Source organism: Phodopus roborovskii, unplaced genomic scaffold, assembly GCF_943737965.1.
Source record: "Phodopus roborovskii unplaced genomic scaffold, PHOROB, whole genome shotgun sequence".
NCBI lineage: Eukaryota > Metazoa > Chordata > Mammalia > Rodentia > Cricetidae > Phodopus > Phodopus roborovskii.
Window position 1 is genome coordinate 66,244,981 of NW_026126418.1, and position 22,703 is coordinate 66,267,683.

Below are 22,703 nucleotides of genomic sequence, written 5' to 3' on the forward strand. Positions count from 1 at the left end.
TCACAGGTGGGAAACCTCAGCTGGTAAACAGCCATCACACATCACCCTCAAATGTCTCCTGATCGCTGGAGCTAGTGGCCCTCTGCTGCCCCCTGCTGGTCATATACAGAAATTGGTCCTGCAGCACTATCAATAGGCACCCACCAAACACCAAGCTCTGTGTGCAGGAAGAAGCCAGGTTTACATGGATATAGGGGATGGGGAAACAAATAAACCACATATCAAAGGGACAGACTGTCTCCCCAATCAGCCCTGCCAGCCAAGGAGTAGCTCTTGAGGTCGTTTTGTGTCTCTTCACTGTTAAGAGCAGCAGCCCGGGAAGGGTCAGCAGCCACAAAGCATGACTCTAGTAAACTCTTCACACTTACGCTGTCTCAGCACCATTTTTAATATAAACCTAACTTTCTCAGGCCAGAATTAGGACGCGCTCACCCCTAGCAGTTTCCAGTTATGCACTCCCAACCCTTCACGTGGTGCATCTACTTGTGCCTGGTAAGCATTCCCGCTGCACATAGTTTTCTGAGCATCTCACCCTCGTGGCCTTCCACCAGAAAGGTTGCTGTGACCACCACTTGGAGCTCCATGCAACCTCAGTTTGCTTGTTCTAAATGCAACTAAAACTCTGTGAGAAAGAAACCTGTTTGGATGACACCCCAGGCCCCCCAAGAGGTTGGTTCATAGCTGTCCCCACCTGCACGCTGTGTGCGTGGTCACTCCCAGGCTCTGTTAAGCAAAATGCAATCTTCACCTCCACCTGTGTCTCTCCTAACCACTGAAGGTGCCCAACATTTCTCTGCTTGTTTGTTTGTGTTTTAGACAGGGTCTCATGTATCCCTGGCTGGCCCTGAATTCACTATACAGCCAAGGATAACCTTGAATTCCTGATCCTCCTGCCTCTGCCTTTTACTTTTCAGGGACTACACGTGTGTAGTTGCTTTATATTATTATAATCATTTTTAAAATTTTGGGTTTTTGAGACGGGGTTTCTCTGTATAGCCTTGGCTATCCTGGAATTCACTCTGTAGACCAGGCTGGCATCAAACTCAGAGATGCACTTGCCACCTCCTCCAAGTGCTGAGATTAAAGGCATGTGCCACCACCAGCCAGTGCACTAGGCTCTTTTTTAAATATCTAAGTCAAGTTATGCTTGTTGAGCTGCATGTTGCATCCTGGAGCCTTGAGGTTATTACTCACTCACTCTACACAGATGGGATTATGCTAATAGAGCAATGTCCCTTCTCTAAAAGAATGTCTGGCCCTGCTTTCCATCTCTAGTGGTGACCTCGTGGGGACCAAGCCTCCCTCGGTGTTCTGAGAGGATCAGTGGAACATCTTGGGGACTCCTCTGCACAAATCTCCCAACTGGGGGCACATACGTAGAGTCCCTTGGGAAAAAGTATAGGGTGCCCAAGTTCTCCCCAGGCCTCGGAAAGGTGTCAACCTAGATTGATGGCAGCTGTGAGGAATCTTGGGAACACACTGCATTACCGCTGGGTGGGCCGGGTGAGCAGTGAGGCCTAGTGCTATGCGCAGGTGCAGCGGGGCCGGGGCTCGGCGGGCCTGGGCGCCCTCTGGCGGGCACCCGAGCGCCGAGACTTCTTTAAGCGGGGGTGGCGGGCGCGGGCGCGAGAGCGAGTCGCGGGAGCTGCTGCGGCCGCCGGGGCGGAGCCTGCGAGGAGCAGGTCCTGGACTGTCGAGCGCCCCGCCCCCGCGCGGGCGATGCCGAGCGGAGCGGCGGGCTGCGGGGCCCGGCGGGGCGTGCAGAGGAGCGGGCCGCGGCGCTGAGGCGGCGGAGCGCGGCCCGGCCATGGGCTTCCTGCACCAGCTGCAGCTTCTGCTCTGGAAGAACGTGACGCTGAAGCGCCGGAGCCCGGTGAGCGACCCGCGCCCGTCCTCCGGGGCCCGCAGGCCGCGCACCCGATTTGCCGGTGCGCTCCCAGCGTGCACGTGCAGTGCCCAGGCGCGCGCAGACCCCGGGGAGGGCGCCGTCGGAGACCCTGTCTCCGGCCCGCTACTTCCGCGGGCTTCCCGGCTTCGGGTAGCGGCTTCGGCTGTGCCCTCGCCCGCTGACACTCGCAACGCTCGCTCGGCTGAGTCACGGGCCGGCGCCCTTCGCAGCGCTCTCTGGCAGGCTGGGGTGGGGGCAGGTGGTCCCTAGACTTCAGTTCTGGCGAGGCCCAGGTCCCTGGGACAGCGGGGTTGGGGCACACCATTCAGCTTAGGGGCTCCGAGCCCTGAGCCCACCGCCTCTGGTACCCCCAAAGGGACCTGTGTCTTCATTCCCTTCATCGCTTCTCTGCCCTTGGGCATGCACCTTAGGCTGAAGATGGTACCAAACAGCCCTCGCCGCCGCCCTCTTCCTCCGCCGCCTCCTCCTCTTCCTCCTCTCCTCTTCTCCTCCCTCCATCATCTCCTCCTCCCTTCTCCTTTCCTAACCCATCCTGACAAGTCCACAACCCTCACTCCTGTTTTCTCATCCCTGGGAATGTCCTTGTTGTGCCAGTTCAACCTGTCAAATCCCAGCACCCATTTGTCCTTTAGGGCCAGTTTCCCCTGAGGCACCTCCTCTGATTTCTCCTGCCTCGGGCCTCCCTGGGGTCTGGGGCCTGCTGAGCAGAGCTTGGCACCAGGCTTCTCAGTACCTGTCTAGGGCAGCCAGGACATAGGAGTGTTGAGGTAGGAGTCTTGTTTGGTGAGAAGCAGGATGGGGTAGGGGCATGGATGGCGTTGGCCTTGTTGGGTTTTATTCCAGCCCCTGGAAAGGCAAGGACACCCAGAGAGTCTGGGGCCAGCAAGAGTATCCGAGGGCTCTTGGGATTTTGCAGGGTGGAGACGAGAGAGTGTGGGGGCCTAAAGGGACCCCTTGGGTAGCAACAATCCTCCTATGTTCTGCTTTTCGTACTTCAGGTGCATAATAAGAAACTCTGGGCTATAGGCAGGATGGGTAGCAATCATCACCATGGCCTGGCAGGATTCCTGTGGGCACCTGGCTCTGCCAGGACTGGGCACATTCCCTGTCCTGGTTGTCTGGGGCTGGCTGGTGTAGGGTCTGAAGGAGCAGGCCTTTTATTCTAGCTTTTGAGTCACCAGGGGAAGGGACATGGAGCAAGGATGTAGGCATGCCTTAGTGCTAGCCCCAAGTTGCTTGTCAGGGAGGCTCCTTTGGGGCTCAGGAGTAGAGGCTGAGACACAGTCCCTGCATCTCATGGGAGCCTCACACCAGGCTAGAAGGAGAGTCCAGTGAGTTGACAGTCATGTGGAGGTGTCTTGCCTTTTCTTAGGATTGACCGCTGCCTGCTAGGCTTGGGTTGATGGGTAGGACCTTCCCAGGTTCCCATTCTTCAGCTTTCCCAGAGATCAGTTAGACCACAGTGGCACCTTAGCCCATGGCTGCAGTGAGGCACTCCCAGTGGCTTTCTTCCCCCAGGAAGACAGTCTGCTGAAGTCAGGGATGCATTTGTGCAAAGTTTGTGATCTGGAGAGGGACCCCAGGACCTCTGCCCTTCCTGCGTCCTTCTCCCAAGTGCTGTGTGTGCCTCAGTTACCCTGTTGCTGAGGTGTGCATGGGACACTAGTCTATCCTGGCTCCCATGGGAGGCTCACCAGCATTGAGTAGCTGTGGTGGAAGTCCCCAACGTCACACTTGGGTGTCACCTGATCCTTCCACTCCCCCTGACCACCACAATCACTAGGCTGCAGGGGGGCAGCTAAGGTCCAGGGTGGGCAGTGTGGAAACACTGGACTTTTCTTGAGGGATGGAATCCCTGGGTCACTTGCTGTCACCTAAGTGGAACACCTAGGTATTGCTGGACCTGTGCCGCCTGCCTGTAACCAGATGCCCCTGTGGTGCCTGCCACCTGCCAGCTAGGACTCTTCCTCCCAGCAGCTCATGCGCAGACGTTGCTATAGTGATAGGGAGAGGGCCCGGCCTCTGCTGCAGTTACTCTGGCAGAGGTGCCCTGAGCAGGGTGGAGGTGCCCAGGGTAGGGCCGTCTCTTGAACTGTCACCATCAACTCAGTATGTGTGAAACACATGTGTCCTGCAGCCCTGGGTGCACATATCCAAATCACCTCCTCAACTGGCCGTGGACTCGATCCTGGCTGGAGAGGAGGTGGAGGCTGGCACAGGCTGAGGCGGGTGTGGGGTGTGGACACACAGCAGGGTGTTCTGGGTCACAGAGAGCTATTGTCAGAACACAGTAGACACAGCCAGGGACAGGCTGGGCATGGCCCCACACCACTCCTGGGTGGGGAGGGACAGAGGTGGCTTCAGAGTCTGCTTCAGATGGTGATGAGGGTGAAGGAGACCTGATATTACAGAGCCATGGAGGAGGACTGCCTCTGGTGGTGGGGGGTGGGCCTCTTTTCCCTATGGTCTCAGAGGCAGGAGCTTCCTGATATATTGCCTGGCCTTCCTCCCTGAGCTGAGGTGTGGGCAAGAATTGAGGAAGCCCTTTGTTTTCTGGGAGGCACTGGCAGGAGAGCCTGGGCCCAAAGGTTTTGGCACTTCTGGCCTACCTTGCAGCCTAGCCCTGAGAAGTTAGAGTAGGAAAAGAGGCTTTTGCCTTAGAGACCATGTTTGCTGGAGGCTCAGGGCCCTGGTCACAGTCTGGGCCTTACTCACTAGGCCTTGTCTCTCTGAGTCCAACACAAAGTTATAAGGGTGATGCAGGGAAGAAGAGGAGGGGAGGGGAGAGGGAGGGGAAGAGAGGAGGGGTGCATGTAGGAGCTCAAGGCAGAGACCACATTTGGCCCTCCAAGATCCCACCTGGTGGCTCAACAGGTTGGCAGGGAGAAGAGGAGTTGGGTAAATGAATGGGTTAGAGTTGACCACAAATTGGCTAATTTGTCCCTGTTGGCCTTGGACCTCTTCAGAGAGTAGGTGGTCCATGGTTTGTCAGGCACAATCTAGGCTGGAGGACAAGAGATTCTATTTGGTGGGACCACACAACATTCAACGTCTTGGTATACCAGGAGGGACTAGCACCTTGGTTGGATGTGTGAAACCTGTGTTGACTTTCATTGCCACTGGGTGCACATGGCTGCCTGGCTGGTCCTTCGAGGAGAACCCAGGCTAGCACATGTCCGGCATGTCCAGTGCTGGGCAGGCAGTGTAGCCTCACGTGGCCTACCCTTTCCAGTGGGTCCTGGCTTTTGAGATCTTCATTCCACTTGTCCTCTTCTTCATCCTGTTGGGACTGCGGCAGAAGAAGCCCACCATCTCCGTGAAGGAAGGTGAGGTGCAGACATAGCCTGGGCACATGGGGGGTGCAGGGAGGGGTAAGAGTCCTCTGTGTGCACACGTCCCTGTGTCCCTGTCCCCAAGACTCCCGAGGCCATGACTCAACTGCCTGCTCCCCATGTGGTTCTGCCACGTGTCTTGGCTAGGCTATGGAGGTCAGGGCTGGCCTCTGTGGCCGTGAATGACGATGGTGCCTGTTTCTGGAAGGTCCAGGCATTCACTAGTTTCCTCTGTTCTGTTTTGACCTGCCCCCCACCCTGCATGGTCTCTTGTCCTCTTCGGCCCGGCCTGCATGCAGTCTGTAAGTGAGCAGCCATCTCCGCCTTGCTGGCTCAGGTGGCAGCCATGGATGTCCTGGCAGGTCCTCCTGGTGCGGCTTAAGCACCCCTACTGCTTGCATTAACAGCCTCCTAGCAGCTGGGTCCTGTAGAAGCAAGCCCCTGCCTGTGGTCAGGAAAGGTGGTGGCCTGTGATGTGGGGGTGGGGGATAATGAAGGGCCAGGCCACCCAGGCCATAGCTGGTACCCTGGTCAAGACATTGTAGTATCGTCTTGGCAGGGTATCTGTGGGGTTCCTGGGCTGAGCCTGAGCTAGCCTCATCTCATGAGGCTGGAATGGCTGGCAACTTCCCCTTCAAAGTCCTTTGAGCTGATGCACTCACTTTGCTAACCAGTTGGCCTGAGAGGTCAGAGGTCACTGCCAAGGGGTGCCTCATATGCTACCCTGGTCTCTGTGGGCAGGAAGATTGTTGGGGCATGTGGGCACCGCACATGCTAAGGTGTGATGTGCTGGGAGTTGCAGGGGACGGGATGGCAGGTGGCCCTCTGACCTCTGACCTACAGAGTCATTTGCCTTAGCACAGCTGGGGGTAAGGTGCTCTGTGCCCCAATCCTAGTCTGCCTGAAGCTGCTTTTCCTTTCTGACTGTCTTCAAATATCTCTTTTGCCCCCCCAACCTGCCCATCCTTGATCCCACCAGCTTTCTACACCGCAGCACCCCTGACTTCTGCTGGCATTCTGCCCGTCATGCAGTCACTTTGCCCTGATGGCCAACGTGACGAGTTTGGTTTTCTGCAATATGCCAACTCCACGTAAGTGCCCCCACCCCATGCTTTGGGAGCCGGCTACCCCTTCCCCTACTCCATAGCAAATGGCTGATGTCTTGTGGTGTTGCAGGGTCACCCAGCTTCTAGAACGTCTCAACCGTGTAGTGGAAGAGGGCAACTTGTTTGATCCAGTTCGACCCAGCCTGGGCTCAGAGCTTGAGGCCCTGCGTCAACATCTGGAGGCTCTCAGCTCAGGCCCTAGCACCTGGGAGAGCCACTCAGCCAGACCTGCAGGTGTGCCCTGTATGGGGATGGCTTGGGGGAGGGCCTAAGTACTGCTATCACTGGAAGCCTGCCCGCTTCATCACTCTGGGTCACAGCCTGCCTTTGGTCCTGGGTCCTTGTGTCTACACCACATTGTCCCTTACCTGTGTGCTTGAGGCAGGCCCAGTGCAGTGTTGGCAGCTCTGCTCGGAGCCTATCTGGGACACCTTAGCCCCAGCTAGAGCCGGCCCCTCAGTCCCACCCTCCTGCCTGTCCAGTTTCCTCCTTCTCTCTGGACTCGGTGGCCAGGGACCAAAGGGAGCTTTGGCGTTTCCTGATGCAGAACCTGTCACTGCCCAACAGCACAGCCCAGGCCCTCCTGGCTGCCCGTGTGGACCCTTCTGAGGTGAGGTGGGGCAAGTATCGGTGGTAGCCACACCCCTCTGCCTCTGGTTTCAGCAATGAGGGAGGGGCTACAAGTGTACCTGAGCTCCTCTCAGGGCTTTGGAGCCCCTACTGAGCCAGACCCCTCACAATGCAGGTCTATCACTTGCTTTTTGGTCCTTTGCCTGCCCTGGATGGGAAGTTGGGTTTACTCAGGAAGCAGGAGCCATGGAGCCGCCTGGGTAACAATCCTCTGTTCCAGATGGAGGTGAGGGGCCTGTCCCTGGGAGATGGGTGGAAGAAAGGCTCTCCCTTAGTTACGCATACATTCTGGGGATCCATGGTGTGCATAGGAAAGTGGAGGCAGGGTGGTGACTCGAGTGCTCCCACTGCACTATCGAACCCTGGCACAGAACCAACACAGTGGACGGGCAGGGCAAAATCTTGTATTGCCTTCAGTAGGCCCTTGGTCATTTCTTGGTTGGAGTGCAGGTTTTACCAGTCCCCTGTGCCTTGCCCCCAGGAGCTGCTGCTGGCTCCTGCCCTCCTGGAGCAGCTCACATGTACACCAGGCTCTGGGGAGCTGGGCCGGATTCTTACCATGCCTGAGGGTCATCAGGTGGACCTGCAGGGTTACCGGGATGCTGTCTGCGGTGGGCAGGCTACAGCTCGTGCCCAGCACTTCAGCGACCTGGCCACTGAGCTCCGGAACCAGCTGGACATGGCCAAGATTGCCCAGCAGGTGAGATCCTGCCAGCCAGTTGGCCAGCAAACCTGCTGACCAGCCTGGAGGAGGTGCTGGGGCTACTTGGGGCCTGAGGGTGGGAGGCACGGTATGGCTTATAATTGAACATTTGATACCCTCTACCCAGTTTCAGGCCTCAGTTCCTTTCCATCTCTCATCCCAAGCTATAGCTCTAGTCCTGGCCAGGACTTCCTCAACTGTGGACCCTCCCTCATCTTCCCCAAGCACTGTCCCCTGCTAACATCCTTCCTGTTCCATTCCTGAACTTAGTCTCTTCCCTGAGTCACCTCCAGCCAAGTTCACCCTGTCTTCTAGCCTACATTTTCCATATGTCTTGTTTTCCCCTCAGCTGGGCTTGGATGTCCCCAACGGCTCAGACCCCCAGCAGCAGGCACCATCCCCACGGAGTCTGCAGGCACTCTTAGGGGACCTACTGGATGCCCAGAAAGTTCTTCAGGATGTGGATGTCCTGTCAGCTCTTGCCCTGCTGCTGCCCCAAGGTGCCTGTGCTGGCCGGGCTCCTGTACCTCAAGCTAGCAGCCTGAATGGAGTGGCCAACAGCACTGGGACAGGAGCAAGCACAGGGTCCAACGCCACCGTTGAGGAGGGCACCCAGTCGCCTGTAACTCCAGCCTCTCCCGACACTCTGCAAGGCCAGTGCTCAGCCTTTGTACAACTCTGGGCTGGCTTGCAGCCCATCTTGTGTGGCAACAACCGGTAGGTCAGCAACAGAGGGGTAGAGGGAGGGGAGAGTCATGGGGTAGTGGGGAGTTGAACCCATTGCTTGGCCCTTGTGCATAGACTCCATTCTGGAAGTCCCATTTGCTATCTGCTCACCCTATGCCTGACCTGACATCCCACTTTAGCCTGACGTTTGGCTTCTGTTGAGCCATCCCAAGTGCCCCTTTACACTGGTCTTGATATCTTTCCCTGTTCCTGGTACTTTGTCTCTGACAGCACCATTGAGCCTGAAGCACTTCGGAGGGGCAACATGAGCTCCCTGGGCTTCACAAGCAAAGAGCAACGGAACCTGGGCCTTCTTGTGCACCTCATGACCAGCAACCCCAAAATCCTGTATGCACCAGCGGGCTCTGAAGCTGACCGTGTTATCCTCAAGGTGTGTGAGTCTGGCACATTTGGTCATGAGTTTTTCCTGTCTTCCTAGCAGGAGCACAAGCCCAGCAAAAGCCTGAGTGAGGGTTCTGAAGGCCCAGGACTATGTAGGACTGATGACAGCCACAGCTGACTTGTAGTGGTGTGCCTGGCAAGGGGAGTTTCAGGGCTGGAGGTGCAGTGGCACTTGGCAGCTTTTCTGTTGAGAACTCCTGAGAGTTGCTGCAGAGATGCATTGGAAGGGCTGGCTGATCTGGCTAGAGTGTCCCCCACCCCACCCCATGCTGATTGGGCCAGGGTGGTGTGTTCAGAGATGCCCCACACACTCACACCAAATGAGCAGGGTGCAAGGAACACTGATGCCTGGGAAGAGAGTTTGTTGGAACAGTGTAAGCCAAAAAAAACCCTTGGAGGTTTTTTTTTTTTTTTTTTTTTTTTTTTTTTTAAAAGGGGAAAATGAGGGTCAGACTTAAATGCATGTGGAAGGATATAAGAAGAAGCTGGGGAAGCGTGCATGGATGCTGAGGTGGGATTTAAGGAGGCCTTGTTGCTGTGGGTCATGGCAAAATGAATTTCATGGCAAGGCAAAAACAACCAGATAGAAGTTTGGCCTGAGTAGAGTTACTACTTGGGCTGGTCCCTTGGGCGTGTGAGAGAGTAGACGACTCTCAGACTGGCTTGGATCCTTCTGGAGCCCCATGCCTCAAGCTTTCATTTTTTGTAGGCCAATGAGACCTTTGCCTTTGTGGGCAATGTGACACACTATGCTCAGGTCTGGCTTAACATCTCCACGGAGATCCGAAGCTTCCTGGAGCAAGGCAGGCTGCAGCAGCATCTCCACTGGCTGCAGCAGGTGCTGTGGGTACCAGGTGGGTGGGCACCTGAGTTGGGCTCTTCTGCTTGGAGCTGAAAGGTGCGAGCCATACCCTGAACTCAACCCTCTGCTCCAGTATGTGGCTGATCTGCGGCTGCACCCTGAAGCCATGAACCTGTCACTGGAGGAGCTTCCACCTGCCCTGCGCCAGGACAACTTTTCACTGCCCAATGGCTCAGCCCTCCTGCAGCAGCTAGACACAATTGACAACGCAGCCTGTGGCTGGATCCAGTTCATGTCCAAGGTGGGGCGGGTGAGCGCTCTGGCCCTTGTTCCCCCATGCATTTTCAGGGCCAGCTCCAATGTGGTGTCTTTTCCAGGTGAGCGTAGACATCTTCAAGGGCTTTCCTGATGAGGAGAGCATTGTCAATTACACACTCAACCAGGCCTACCAGGATAACGTCACAGTGTTTGCCAGTGAGTTCCTCCCCCCACCCCCGTCCCTCAAAGGTCTCGTGTCTCCTATAGAACTTCTTTGTCACCAGCTCAGGCCTACCCTAACCCTACCATGCCCCTGTTGCCTTCCTGCTCCTTAGCTCAGACCTCTTCACCAGTTCCATATCTTCCCACATCTCTCCCTTTCTTCCTAGCCTGCCTCACTTTGGTCCCACACCCCACATGCCGGCTCTGCCCCAACCCCATTACTCTTCAACCCTACTCCACTTGTTTCCAAGAGACCTCACCTGTCCCATTGTCACTCCTGCGGTACTCACTTCACAGTATGTCCCACCCCTTCCATGGCCTCTGGCCACACACTCCACCAGCCTCCTGTTCCCAGGCGTGATCTTCCAGACCCGGAAGGATGGCTCCCTCCCTCCCCATGTGCATTACAAGATCCGCCAGAACTCAAGCTTCACTGAGAAAACCAATGAGATCCGGCGTGCTTATTGGCGTCCAGGGCCCAACACTGGTGGCCGCTTCTACTTCCTCTATGGCTTCGTCTGGATCCAGGGTGAGGGCCCCAACCCAGGTGGGATGTGAAGGGGGCCTGGCCTTGTCCTGATACACCTTCTACCCACAGACATGATGGAGCGCGCCATCATCAACACGTTTGTGGGGCACGACGTGGTAGAGCCTGGCAACTATGTGCAGATGTTCCCATACCCCTGCTACACCCGTGACGAGTGAGTCCCAGCCTACAGAGGTGGGGGGCGTCTCAGGCCGAAGCCCCCACTAACTCCTGTTTCCCCTCAGCTTCCTGTTTGTTATCGAACACATGATGCCACTGTGCATGGTGATCTCTTGGGTCTACTCTGTGGCCATGACAATCCAGCACATTGTGGCGGAGAAAGAGCATAGGCTCAAGGAGGTGGGTGTGAGTGGCTGCAGGCTCCGCCTTCCAGCGGGCTGTGGGGAGGGCAATGCAGTCCTTTCTTCTCTGGTCCCTGCCCCATGGTCTACTGCCCCACACCACAGGTAATGAAGACGATGGGCCTGAACAACGCAGTGCACTGGGTGGCTTGGTTCATCACAGGCTTTGTGCAGCTGTCCATCTCAGTGACAGCTTTGACTGCCATCCTCAAGTATGGCCAGGTGCTCATGCACAGCCACGTACTTATCATCTGGCTCTTCCTTGCTGTCTATGCTGTGGCCACCATCATGTTCTGGTGAGTACTGCAGGGAGCTGGGGCACCCCAGGCACAGGCACACTCCTCCCTTGGAGCTCCTTTGGGCCCCAGTAGGAGCATCCCAGGAGGGCTGCAGGACAAGAGCTGAGGGTCTAGGAGCTGACAACAGTGTGGCCCTCCCACTCTAGCTTCCTGGTGTCCGTGCTGTACTCCAAGGCTAAGTTGGCCTCAGCCTGCGGCGGCATCATCTACTTCTTGAGCTATGTTCCCTACATGTATGTCGCAATCCGTGAGGAAGTGGCCCATGACAAGATTACTGCCTTCGAGAAATGCATTGCGGTGAGGATTGTAGCCGGCAGGGTCGGGGTGGGATGTCTATCCCCAGCCTACCTACTGACACCCCTCTTTCTTTAGTCCCTGATGTCCACAACAGCCTTTGGCCTGGGCTCCAAGTACTTTGCACTGTATGAGGTGGCAGGTGTGGGTATCCAGTGGCATACATTCAGCCAGTCCCCAGTGGAAGGGGACGACTTCAACCTGCTCCTTGCTGTCACCATGCTTATGGTGGATACAGTGGTCTATGGCGTGCTCACTTGGTACATTGAGGCTGTGCACCCAGGTACGAGCCCATCAGTGGAGGGAACAGGGGTGGGGTTCCTCCTTGCTCTTTGGCATTTGGCCCTTGTGGTGGATGGTCACCTCCAGGCCCTCGGTCAGCCTCTCCCCTCCTGGACCCCCAGGCATGTATGGGCTGCCCCGGCCCTGGTACTTCCCACTGCAGAAGTCCTATTGGCTGGGCAGTGGGCGGACAGAGGCCTGGGAGTGGAGCTGGCCGTGGACACACACTCCACGCCTCAGCGTTATGGAAGAAGACCAAGCCTGTGCCATGGAGAGCCGACACTTCGGTGAGGCCAGGGTCCGAATGTTGCATGGGGTGGGTGCTGGGTTTGGGGGCCTGGGGTGGCCTTAGTGCTGCCCCCATCCTGCTGACCCAGCCCTGGTACAGAGGAGACCCGCGGTATGGAGGAGGAGCCAACTCACCTGCCCTTGGTCGTCTGTGTGGACAAGCTCACCAAGGTCTATAAGAATGACAAGAAGCTGGCCTTAAACAAACTGAGCCTCAATCTCTATGAGAACCAGGTGGTCTCTTTCCTAGGCCATAATGGGGCTGGCAAGACCACTACCATGTGAGTGTCTAGGGATGGGAAATCTTAGCTAACAGGAGGCTGGGGTTCCCTCGGGGTGTGGTGAGTTTGACCCCACTTGCCCCGCCCCTGCTCCAGGTCTATCCTGACTGGACTGTTCCCACCCACGTCGGGCTCAGCCACTATCTATGGGCACGACATCCGCACAGAGATGGATGAGATCCGTAAGAACCTGGGCATGTGCCCACAGCACAACGTGCTCTTTGACCGGCTCACTGTGGAGGAACACCTCTGGTTCTACTCTCGGCTCAAGAGCATGGCACAAGAGGAGATCCGCAAAGAGATGGACAAGTGGGTGCAGTGAGGGGCAGACAGGGTATGTGTGAGTGGGATGTGAGCAGAGGCAGGTGCTGTGGACACTCAGATGTGCAAGTCAGGGGAGGGGTGGGGATGAGGGGAGATGAGAGCTCTCTGCGTTCTATCTACCATCCTTTGGTCCATCACCCTGCTCCTGTCTGTCACCCTTCCTGTCAGTCTTGATTTTTACCCTCATGCCTGTCAGTCTTGTTTATTGCTCTCCTATCTACCACCCTCCCATCTGTCCATCACCTCCCCATTCATCAGCCTCCTATGCATTGTCCTCCTGTTGGGTCCACAGGATGATTGAGGATCTGGAGCTTTCCAACAAGCGGCACTCGCTGGTGCAGACGCTGTCTGGAGGCATGAAGCGCAAGCTCTCGGTGGCCATTGCCTTTGTGGGTGGCTCTAGAGCCATTATCTTGGATGAGCCCACTGCTGGCGTAGACCCCTATGCTCGCCGTGCCATCTGGGATCTCATTCTGAAGTACAAGCCGGGTGAGCAGGATGCCAGGCTTGCCATAGTCTGTGTGGGTATCTTTACCTGCCCCTATATGTTCCCCTTACCTTGGATTTGGACCTACCCCAGGCCGCACTATCCTCCTGTCCACCCACCACATGGATGAGGCCGACCTGCTAGGGGATCGCATTGCCATCATCTCCCACGGGAAGCTCAAGTGCTGCGGCTCTCCCCTCTTCCTCAAGGGTGCCTATGGTGATGGGTACCGCCTCACATTGGTCAAGCGTCCGGCAGAGCCTGGCACCTCCCAAGGTCTGTACTGAGTCTGCTTGAACTAACCTCTGGTCCTCCCTGCCCCATGACTCCCTACCCAGGAGACGTGCATCCTTACCCTCACTCTCTCGGGACCAGATACCTGGTAGACTTGGGTACCTCAAAGCTCTATCTTAAAGACTTGCTCACTAAGTTCCCACTGAGGCTCCTTATCCTCACCTCCTCCCGCAGTGAATCCCCTTCTACTCCTCCTTCCTTTCCAGAGCCAGGGCTAGTATCCAGCCCCCCAGGTCGTGCTCAGCTGAGCAGCTGCTCGGAGCCGCAGGTGTCCCAGTTCATCCGCAAGCATGTGGCCTCTTCCCTGCTGGTCTCAGACACTAGCACTGAACTCTCCTACATCCTGCCCAGTGAGGCTGTCAAGAAGGGGGCCTTTGAACGCCTCTTCCAGGTTCGAGGGCTGAGCATGGTGGTTGGGGATGTGATGTGCCCTAGAAAAGATGGTACACCCTTGCCTACCTTCTGTGGCACAGGCCTCACCCAGCTTCTTTGCAGCAATTAGAGCACAGCCTGGATGCATTGCATCTGAGCAGTTTTGGGCTGATGGACACAACCCTGGAGGAGGTGTTCCTCAAGGTGTCTGAGGAGGACCAGTCACTGGAGAACAGTGAGGCTGGTAAGAGTACACAAGGCTGATGATCAGCCTGACCAACCCACAAGGGCCCCTGGGGACATTGCTCCTCCTTGGTCTCTGGAAGTGGGATCCCCAGGATCAGTCTAGGCTCATGGTGGGTGGTATGGTAGCCACAGGCCCTGAATAGGTATATTAACTGGAAGCTGGGTCATGGGTGGGCAATAGAGCCTGAGGTACTGAGTTGTCCTGGGGTGCTGTGGCTCCAAGCCCTCCCTGCCAATGTTCTTTGCAGATGTGAAGGAATCCCGCAAGGATGTGCTGCCTGGGGCAGAGGGCCTGACATCTGTGGAGGGTCAAGCTGGCAACCTGGCTCGGTGCTCAGAGCTGGCCCAGTCACAGGCATCTCTGCTGTCTGCATCCTCTGTGGGTTCTACCCGTGGTGATGAGGGCACAGGCTACGCCGATGTCTACGGTGACTACCGTCCCCTCTTTGACAACTTGCAGGACCCAGACAATGTCAGCTTACAAGGTGGAAGCTGCTGGGGAGGTTGGGGAGGGTCTAGAAGGGTGGTATGGTACTGCTGCTCACCCCTGCCTCTCTGCACAGAGGCAGAAATGGAGGCCCTGGCACGGGTAGGCCAGGGGAGCCGCAAGCTGGAGGGCTGGTGGCTGAAGATACGGCAGTTCCACGGGCTCCTGGTGAAGCGCTTCCATTGTGCTCGTCGAAACTCCAAAGCACTCTGCTCTCAGATCCTGCTGCCTGCCTTCTTTGTCTGTGTGGCCATGACCGTGGCTTTGTCTGTTCCCGAGATCGGTATGGCTACCTGACCTCATGTGGTGTGGGGCAAGGCTACCATCTGGCCCTTGGGTTCTTGGCTTCACTTTCTTCCCAGCCTCCTGGAGATCACTTCTCCATCCCTTCCCCCATACTCTGAACCTCATTCAGGGGCTCATGAAAGGGTTCTGCCTCCTGGGGAGTCATGCCCCTGAAGATTGCCCTCTGTGTTGGGAAGGTGGACTGAAGATCTGGGGGCTGGCATCAGGTAATTAGAGCCTGCTCAGCCTGTCTCATGCTCACCCACCAGGTGACCTGCCTCCACTGGTCCTGTCACCTTCTCAGTACCACAACTATACCCAGCCCCGTGGCAACTTCATCCCCTATGCTAATGAGGAACGCCGGGAGTACCGGTGAGGCCGTGGGCTGGGGCTATAGCACAGGGGAGGACAAGAGTTGAGACATATAGCCCCTAACTCACTGCCATGCCCTTAGATTGCGGCTGTCACCTGATGCCAGCCCCCAGCAGTTGGTGAGCACATTCCGGCTGCCCTCTGGTGTGGGTGCCACTTGTGTGCTCAAGTCTCCTGCCAATGGCTCCCTGGGGCCCATGCTGAATCTAAGCAGTGGAGAGTCCCGCCTGCTGGCTGCACGGTTCTTCGACAGTATGTGCCTGGAGTCCTTCACACAGGGACTGCCACTCTCCAACTTTGTGCCACCCCCACCCTCACCTGCCCCTTCTGACTCACCCGTGTCCCCGGATGAGGACTCACTGCAAGCCTGGAACGCCTCCCTGCCACCTACTACTGGACCAGGTACTATCTCATGGAAGGCTGCCGGGGGCATGGGCACGAGTAACCCATCTTACTTTGCTGCTCTGTGCCCACAGAGACATGGACATCGGCACCTTCTCTGCCACGCCTAGTACGTGAGCCTGTCCGCTGTACCTGCTCTGCACAGGGCACCGGCTTCTCTTGTCCCAGCAGCGTGGGTGGGCATCCACCCCAGATGAGAGTAGTCACAGGTGACATCCTGACCGACATCACTGGCCACAATGTCTCTGAGTATCTGCTCTTCACGTCTGACCGTTTCCGGCTACACCGGTGAGTCGGCCCAGAGTGGCTGTGAGCGAGGGGTGGCTGGCTGATGGCTGCCTAGCCTCACTGACCCTTCCACCTGTCTTGTACAGGTATGGAGCCATCACCTTTGGCAATGTCCAGAAGTCCATCCCTGCCTCCTTTGGTGCCCGGGCCCCACCAATGGTGCGGAAGATCGCGGTGCGAAGGGTGGCACAGGTAGAGTGTAGCCCTGGGTTCCTTGTCACCTGTCCCTGGGCAGAGGGACTCTCAGTCTTGTGAGCCTCTCTGAGTCCCTTTTCCTTCCCTAGGTGCTCTACAATAACAAGGGCTACCATAGCATGCCCACCTACCTCAACAGCCTCAACAATGCCATCCTGCGTGCAAACCTGCCCAAGAGCAAGGGTAATCCAGCAGCCTATGGTGAGGAAAGTCAGGGTTCAGGGATGGATGGGGAGGGGGTGCAGCTAAGCAAGAGTGGTGCGTGAGCCCAACGCTGCCTTTCCTCTGTGCAGGCATCACCGTCACCAACCACCCCATGAACAAGACCAGTGCTAGCCTCTCCCTAGATTACCTGTAAGTGAGGCAGGCTGAGCTGGGGGAGGGGCAGGACCCATTGCGGTCCTGACCAGCCCCTAAAATTGAGTGCTGTCCTCTTCTAGACTGCAGGGCACAGATGTGGTCATCGCCATCTTTATCATTGTGGCCATGTCCTTCGTGCCAGCCAGCTTCGTGGTCTTCCTTGTGGCAGAGAAATCCACCAAGGCCAAGCACCTGCAGTTTGTCAGCGGGTGCAACCCTGTCATCTACTGGCTAGCCAACTACGTGTGGGACATGGTGTGCCCCCGCATGGTCCCTTCCTGTCCCTGTCTCCCAACCCCATACCCAGTTCTCACCATCTACCTCTGCCTTGCAGCTCAATTACCTGGTCCCAGCCACCTGCTGTGTCATCATCCTATTTGTGTTTGACCTGCCGGCCTACACCTCGCCCACCAACTTCCCAGCGGTGCTCTCCTTGTTCCTGCTCTATGGGTAAGCGGTGTGTATGTGTGTGTGTGTGTGTGTGTGTAGTGTGTGGAGCAGGTATGGGTTTGGGCAGGGGCACCTGTGACCACTGCTGTTTGCCCACAGGTGGTCTATCACACCCATCATGTACCCAGCCTCCTTCTGGTTTGAGGTCCCTAGCTCAGCCTATGTGTTCCTCATTGTCATAAACCTTTTCATCGGCATCACAGCCACTGTGGCCACCTTCCTTCTGCAGCTTTTTGAGCATGACAAGGTAAGTGTGGGGTGTCTGAGCGGCAGGGCATGGCCTGGGGTAGCAATGCTGAGTTGTGCCTGGCCCCCAGGATCTGAAGGTTGTCAACAGTTACCTGAAAAGCTGCTTCCTCATCTTCCCCAACTACAACCTGGGCCATGGTCTCATGGAGATGGCCTACAATGAGTACATCAATGAATACTATGCCAAGATTGGTGAGTCTGGCACTGGGTGAAGAGTGGGGATCTTCAGGGGCCACAGGGTGACTTTCCTAGTCCAAGATTCGGTGAGTTCCACTGCTGGGGTGACTGGGACTTCTTGAGGTTCTCGGGCCCTGAACCAACTGTCCCACAGGCCAGTTTGACAAGATGAAGTCCCCGTTTGAGTGGGACATTGTCACACGTGGACTGGTGGCCATGACAGTCGAGGGCTTCGTGGGATTCTTCCTCACCATCATGTGCCAATATAACTTCCTGCGGCAGCCACAGTGAGTGGAGAGTGTTGGGCAATGGCAGGGCCCTTGATAGGGGTGGGTGGCTTGGCCAGACCCTGCCAACTTTACTGCCCTAGACGCCTGCCTGTGTCTACAAAACCTGTGGAGGATGATGTGGATGTGGCCAGTGAGAGGCAGAGAGTGCTCCGTGGGGATGCTGACAATGACATGGTCAAGATTGAGAACCTGACCAAGGTAGGCTCTGGGAGGTCATAGGGAATGGGGTGGGCAGTAGGGTGGGGCCAGGCCAAGCAGGAGCCATACCCTTTGCTGAGTGGGAAGGCTCTTTGGCCAGGTGTACAAGTCTCGGAAGATTGGCCGTATCCTAGCAGTGGACCGCCTTTGCCTGGGTGTGCGCCCTGGGGAGTGCTTTGGGCTCCTTGGTGTCAATGGTGCAGGAAAGACCAGTACCTTCAAGATGTTGACCGGTGATGAGAGCACGACAGGGGGCGAGGCCTTTGTCAATGGACACAGGTGGGATTTCTGGGCCCCTAGGACACACTTGTAGGGAGGCATGGATGCATGGATGTGTGTGTGTGTGTGTGTGTGTGTGTGTGTGTGTGTGTATGTGTGTATGTCTGTGTGTAACTGCTTCCAGGTACACAGCTGCCGGGGTTAGGGGTTGAGTGGGTGACACTGCCCCAGGGTGCAAAGGCACATGTGTAGATGTAGGAGTGAAATGACCATGTCCCCAGGGTGTAGCAGGGCAGCTGTGGGGTGAGCATATCCCTCCTGGGTACTGATCATCCTCTGTCCCCAGTGTGCTCAAGGACCTGCTTCAGGTACAGCAGAGTCTTGGCTACTGCCCGCAGTTTGATGCCCTGTTTGATGAGCTCACAGCTCGTGAACACCTACAGCTGTACACACGGCTGCGTGGCATCCCCTGGAAGGATGAAGCAAAGGTGAGCATGAGAGACAAGTAGCCGGTGGGTGCACTGGTGTGTACGTGGTGAGTATGTGTAGGTGGTGGGCCTGTGCTGGTGGTGCCTAGTAAGGCTAAGCCCATACCTCCCATTGGCCCTGCTAGGTGGTGAGGTGGGCCCTGGAGAAGCTGGAACTGACGAAGTATGCAGACAAGCCAGCAGGCACTTACAGTGGTGGCAACAAACGGAAGCTGTCCACAGCCATTGCACTCATTGGGTACCCTGCCTTCATCTTTCTGGTAAGTCTTGGGGGTTTGGGAGACAGCTACTGTTTGGTCTTTCTGTGAGTTTGAGGGTAAGGTGCTCCACCTTCTTCTGCTTCCTGGTGAGCCAGGGAATAGACTGGTAGAACCAGTTTGGGTGGGTCGTGTCTCTGGATGAACTGACCCCTGCCCTAGGATGAGCCCACCACTGGCATGGACCCTAAGGCCAGGCGCTTCCTGTGGAACCTCATTCTGGACCTCATCAAGACAGGACGCTCAGTAGTGCTGACATCACACAGGTGTGCCTCTCCCCGACCCCTCCATGGGCCTCTCCTCTGGCAGTCCCCCTGGTGCCAGCTTGTGCTGTCTGCCCACAGCATGGAGGAGTGTGAGGCTCTGTGCACGCGGCTGGCCATCATGGTGAATGGACGACTGCGCTGCCTGGGAAGCATCCAGCACCTCAAGAATAGGTGAGTCAAACAGGGCCGCAGAAAATGGTGAGCTGTCAGGCATACAGGGCTCCTGGCCACCCCTATGTCCCACCAGGTTTGGGGATGGCTACATGATCACTGTAAGGACCAAAAGCAGCCAGAATGTGAAGGACGTGGTGCGGTTCTTCAACCGGAACTTCCCAGAGGCCATGCTCAAGGTGGGTGTGGTCAGATGGAGTAAGGGTGAGGGTGTGTCCAGTTCTGGTAGCTGCTGACCCCCACGGTCCCCTAATGTCTTCCCAGGAACGGCATCACACGAAGGTGCAGTACCAGCTCAAGTCAGAGCACATCTCTCTGGCTCAGGTGTTCAGCAAGATGGAGCAGGTGGTGGGTGTGCTGGGCATCGAGGATTACTCAGTCAGCCAGACCACCCTGGACAACGTGAGTGCTGTGAGATGGGGGCGTGTCTTCCCGGATTGCCCGTACCACTTAGCCCACCTCGCTCTGTCCACAGGTATTTGTGAACTTTGCCAAGAAGCAGAGTGACAATGTGGAGCCTCAAGAGGCTGAACCCTCAACCTTGCCATCCCCACTTGGACTCCTCAGCCTGTTGAGGCCCCGCCCTGCACCCACGGAGCTCCGGGCACTGGTGGCTGATGAACCTGAGGACCTGGACACAGAAGATGAGGGTCTCATCAGCTTTGAGGAAGAGCGGGTGAGTGGTCAGCCAGCCATGCTCCTGCCCAGGCTGCCCAGAGGATTGGGCTGCAGTACCTAAGTGAGGAAACTAGCTGTAGATAGGCCTGCTTTCTAGAATCAGAGACAGAGGGACTCATGCATGCTGAGGACTCGAGTGGATATGGGGAAACTGGGGTGAACAGAAACCAAATGCAGAGCCCAGAACACACTGGCAGCTTTGAAGACCCCAGATCAGAGGTGGGGATTACAAGAAACCAGAGACTAGGGAGTGATACAGACTGGCTACCACACTGGACAAGAGGCCAGATGCCGAAGAGTGCTTAGTGGGGAGATACAAGTGCTCCTTCCCTAGCCAGCCAGTGGTAAGGGCCAGTGTGAACACCCTCGGCTCCCACTGACCCCAGCTGAAGATGCTTTCCCAAGCCCAGTGTGTCTGCTCTTCACCAGGCCCAGCTCTCCTTCAACACGGACACCCTCTGCTGACCATCAAGAACCTCGTCAGGGATGCAACTGTGGGGGGCAGAAGTCAGGAGGTGGCCATAGCCCCAGTCACACATGCTGGGCCCTGGAAAGGCAGGTTCAGGACCAAAGGGCTCCCGCCCTCCTCCCATCTACCACCATCCTCGCCTCATCCTGCGGTCATTCTGGCCGCCCTTCCCCCAATTGTGCCAAAGGCTGGCCTGGCCCTGGGCTGCACATACCCTCACCCTGCTTTGCCTTAAAGCCTTGGGTCTTGGCCCAGCCCCTTACCCTACCCAGCACCATCCACCTTCCCAGGGTGACATGGGCTGCCCCAAGCATCCTGTGACCTTTCTCTGCAGCAGCCCCAAGTCTACCCAGGCCAGTATCTTGCACAGGTGTCTTTTCATGGACATCCCTGACTGCAGGAGGGGGCTGGGCAGCTTGCCTACTCACTTTGCTGTAAGAGCCTCCCTCGTTCGGCTGTTGTGAAGTCAGGCTACTCATGGGAAGTTGTGGGTGTGATTGCTTCAGCCCTGGTGGAATAGCAGGGATGGAGAAGCTGGGCTTGCGGGCCAGGTGAGGGGCCACTGCTCCCTCCCTGTCCCCTCAAGCTGCCTTTGCTCTCCCATCCAGCTCGGCCCTTCCCGCCACCCACCTGGGAGCGGGACCTTGTATATAGCGCACAGATGTTTGTTTTCAATAAATAAGCAAAAAAGCCAATGGGAGCCTGTGCATGTGACAGGGGGAGATGGGGTGAAGGCAGACCCACTGGGCCAGGGTACGGCTCCCTAGTCTGACTGTACCAGGTGTGAGGGGAGGGGCTGCTGCAATTGGGGAGATTGCCATTATTCCCCTCCCTGCCCACACAGCCTAGACCTCGTCTCTGTGGGCGGGTCCTAAGTAGGCTTATGGAAGGGATTGTGCCTTGCTGTTCCACCAGCACTGGTGCTGCCCCTCACCGTCATAGCCTCCCCACAAGGCCTATTGCCTGCCCAGTGTGGCCTGTCTCTTCTGGGTTGCCTCTGCTTCCTAAAAAGTAGAGAAGTTTCAGAGAACAACCTCCAGGGGTCTCTCTTTGCTTGTGGGTGTCTAGTAAGATGAAATCCATACCTCACATTGGCTCTGCCAGGTGGCAATGCGGCTCAATGTACAGAAAGTCCCTAAGCACAGAGCTTAGGAAAACAAGATCCAGGGCCCAGGAGAAATGGGGCCTGGGAATTCTGTATGCACCAGGCAGGAGTCAGGACAACAGGATGGAGGTTTCTCAGACTCACACTTCTGTCTTCTTCAGGTTCCCACCTCGGACTTTTCAAGTGCCCAGGGATTAAGGACAGAGAAGCCCCTTAGGAGGATAGAGGGCTGGAGCCCTGTGAGGGAGTGGAGAGGAGTACAGGAGGAAAGGTGGAGTAGCCAGGGGCCAAGGTCTGTGTCCCATGGGCTATGAAAACTGCATGGCCCCACTGCAGTTCCCAGAGGCTGGTCCCAGAGCTGGTATCTAGGCCAGTGGGTGGACGTTTCCCTGGCCTGAGAGGCAAAGCAGGAGAGAGAGGGAGAGCATGTTGAGAACCAGGAGTGGGGAGCACTTGATAGTCTTATAGAGGATCAGAATTCAGTTTCCAGCACCCACATTGGGTGGTCATAACTATCTGTAATTACAGTACCAGGGGATCTGACACCTGGCTTCCACACATACCCACACACATGTGGTATACATATAAGATACATGTACATACACACAAATAACTAATTCCAGGAATTTGGAGAGATGGCTTAGCAGTTAGCCTTTCCTGGTCTTTCATAGTTCCCAGCACTCAGGTCAGCTACAGCCTCCTATAACTCCAACTCTAGAGGATCCTAAGTTCTCTTCTGTCCCCCTTAGGCATGTGTGTGTGTGTGTGTGTGTGTGGTGGCACACACCTTTAATTCCAGCCCTCAGGAGGCAGAGTCAGGAAGATTTCCCGAGTTTTAGGTCAGCCTGGTCTACAGAATGAATTCCAGGACAGCCAGGGTACACAGAAAAACCCTGTCTTGAAAAACCAAAATAAAGCTGGGTGTTGGTGCACACCTTTAATCCCAGCACTGTGAGTTTGGGTCTAGCCTGGTCTACAGAGTGAGTGCCAGGACAGGCTCCAAAGCAATACAGAGAAACCCTGTCTCAAACAAACAAACAAACAAAACAAACAAAAAAGAAAAACCAAAATAATGATAATAATTAAAAAATTAAGAACCCTAAAATGCTAGGCATGGGTCTGAAGTCCCAGCTCTTGGGGTGCTAAAGCAAA

At 56.4% G+C, this 22,703-nt stretch overlaps 1 protein-coding gene across 2 annotated transcripts; it reads left to right on the forward strand.

The window, feature by feature from the left end:
* Positions 1 to 1,643: 1,643 nt before the first annotated feature.
* Positions 1,644 to 21,141, forward strand: Abca2 (ATP binding cassette subfamily A member 2). Of its 2 annotated transcripts, none has more exons than XM_051184833.1 (48): positions 1,644 to 1,873; positions 5,142 to 5,235; positions 6,221 to 6,332; positions 6,418 to 6,581; positions 6,830 to 6,957; positions 7,093 to 7,203; positions 7,459 to 7,677; positions 8,030 to 8,397; positions 8,638 to 8,797; positions 9,518 to 9,646; positions 9,744 to 9,911; positions 9,988 to 10,084; positions 10,446 to 10,619; positions 10,689 to 10,791; positions 10,862 to 10,976; positions 11,084 to 11,274; positions 11,424 to 11,574; positions 11,650 to 11,854; positions 11,976 to 12,140; positions 12,242 to 12,422; positions 12,519 to 12,731; positions 13,039 to 13,235; positions 13,327 to 13,509; positions 13,734 to 13,918; positions 14,023 to 14,143; positions 14,394 to 14,573; positions 14,709 to 14,915; positions 15,187 to 15,289; positions 15,372 to 15,691; positions 15,766 to 15,979; positions 16,066 to 16,171; positions 16,264 to 16,375; positions 16,468 to 16,528; positions 16,615 to 16,789; positions 16,869 to 16,984; positions 17,084 to 17,231; positions 17,302 to 17,425; positions 17,565 to 17,697; positions 17,781 to 17,898; positions 17,999 to 18,177; positions 18,464 to 18,605; positions 18,731 to 18,865; positions 19,025 to 19,128; positions 19,207 to 19,299; positions 19,376 to 19,478; positions 19,564 to 19,701; positions 19,775 to 19,975; positions 20,407 to 21,141. In XM_051184833.1, the coding sequence occupies exons 1-48, from the start codon at positions 1,808 to 1,810 to the stop codon at positions 20,440 to 20,442; spliced, it is 7,248 nt and encodes a 2,415-aa protein (XP_051040790.1). In that variant the 5' UTR covers positions 1,644 to 1,807; the 3' UTR covers positions 20,443 to 21,141. The 2 variants fall into 2 exon arrangements, with proteins under 2 accessions (XP_051040790.1, XP_051040789.1); XM_051184832.1 differs by having other exon boundaries at positions 1,645 to 1,873; positions 14,394 to 14,630.
* The last annotated feature ends 1,562 nt before the right edge of the window (positions 21,142 to 22,703 follow it).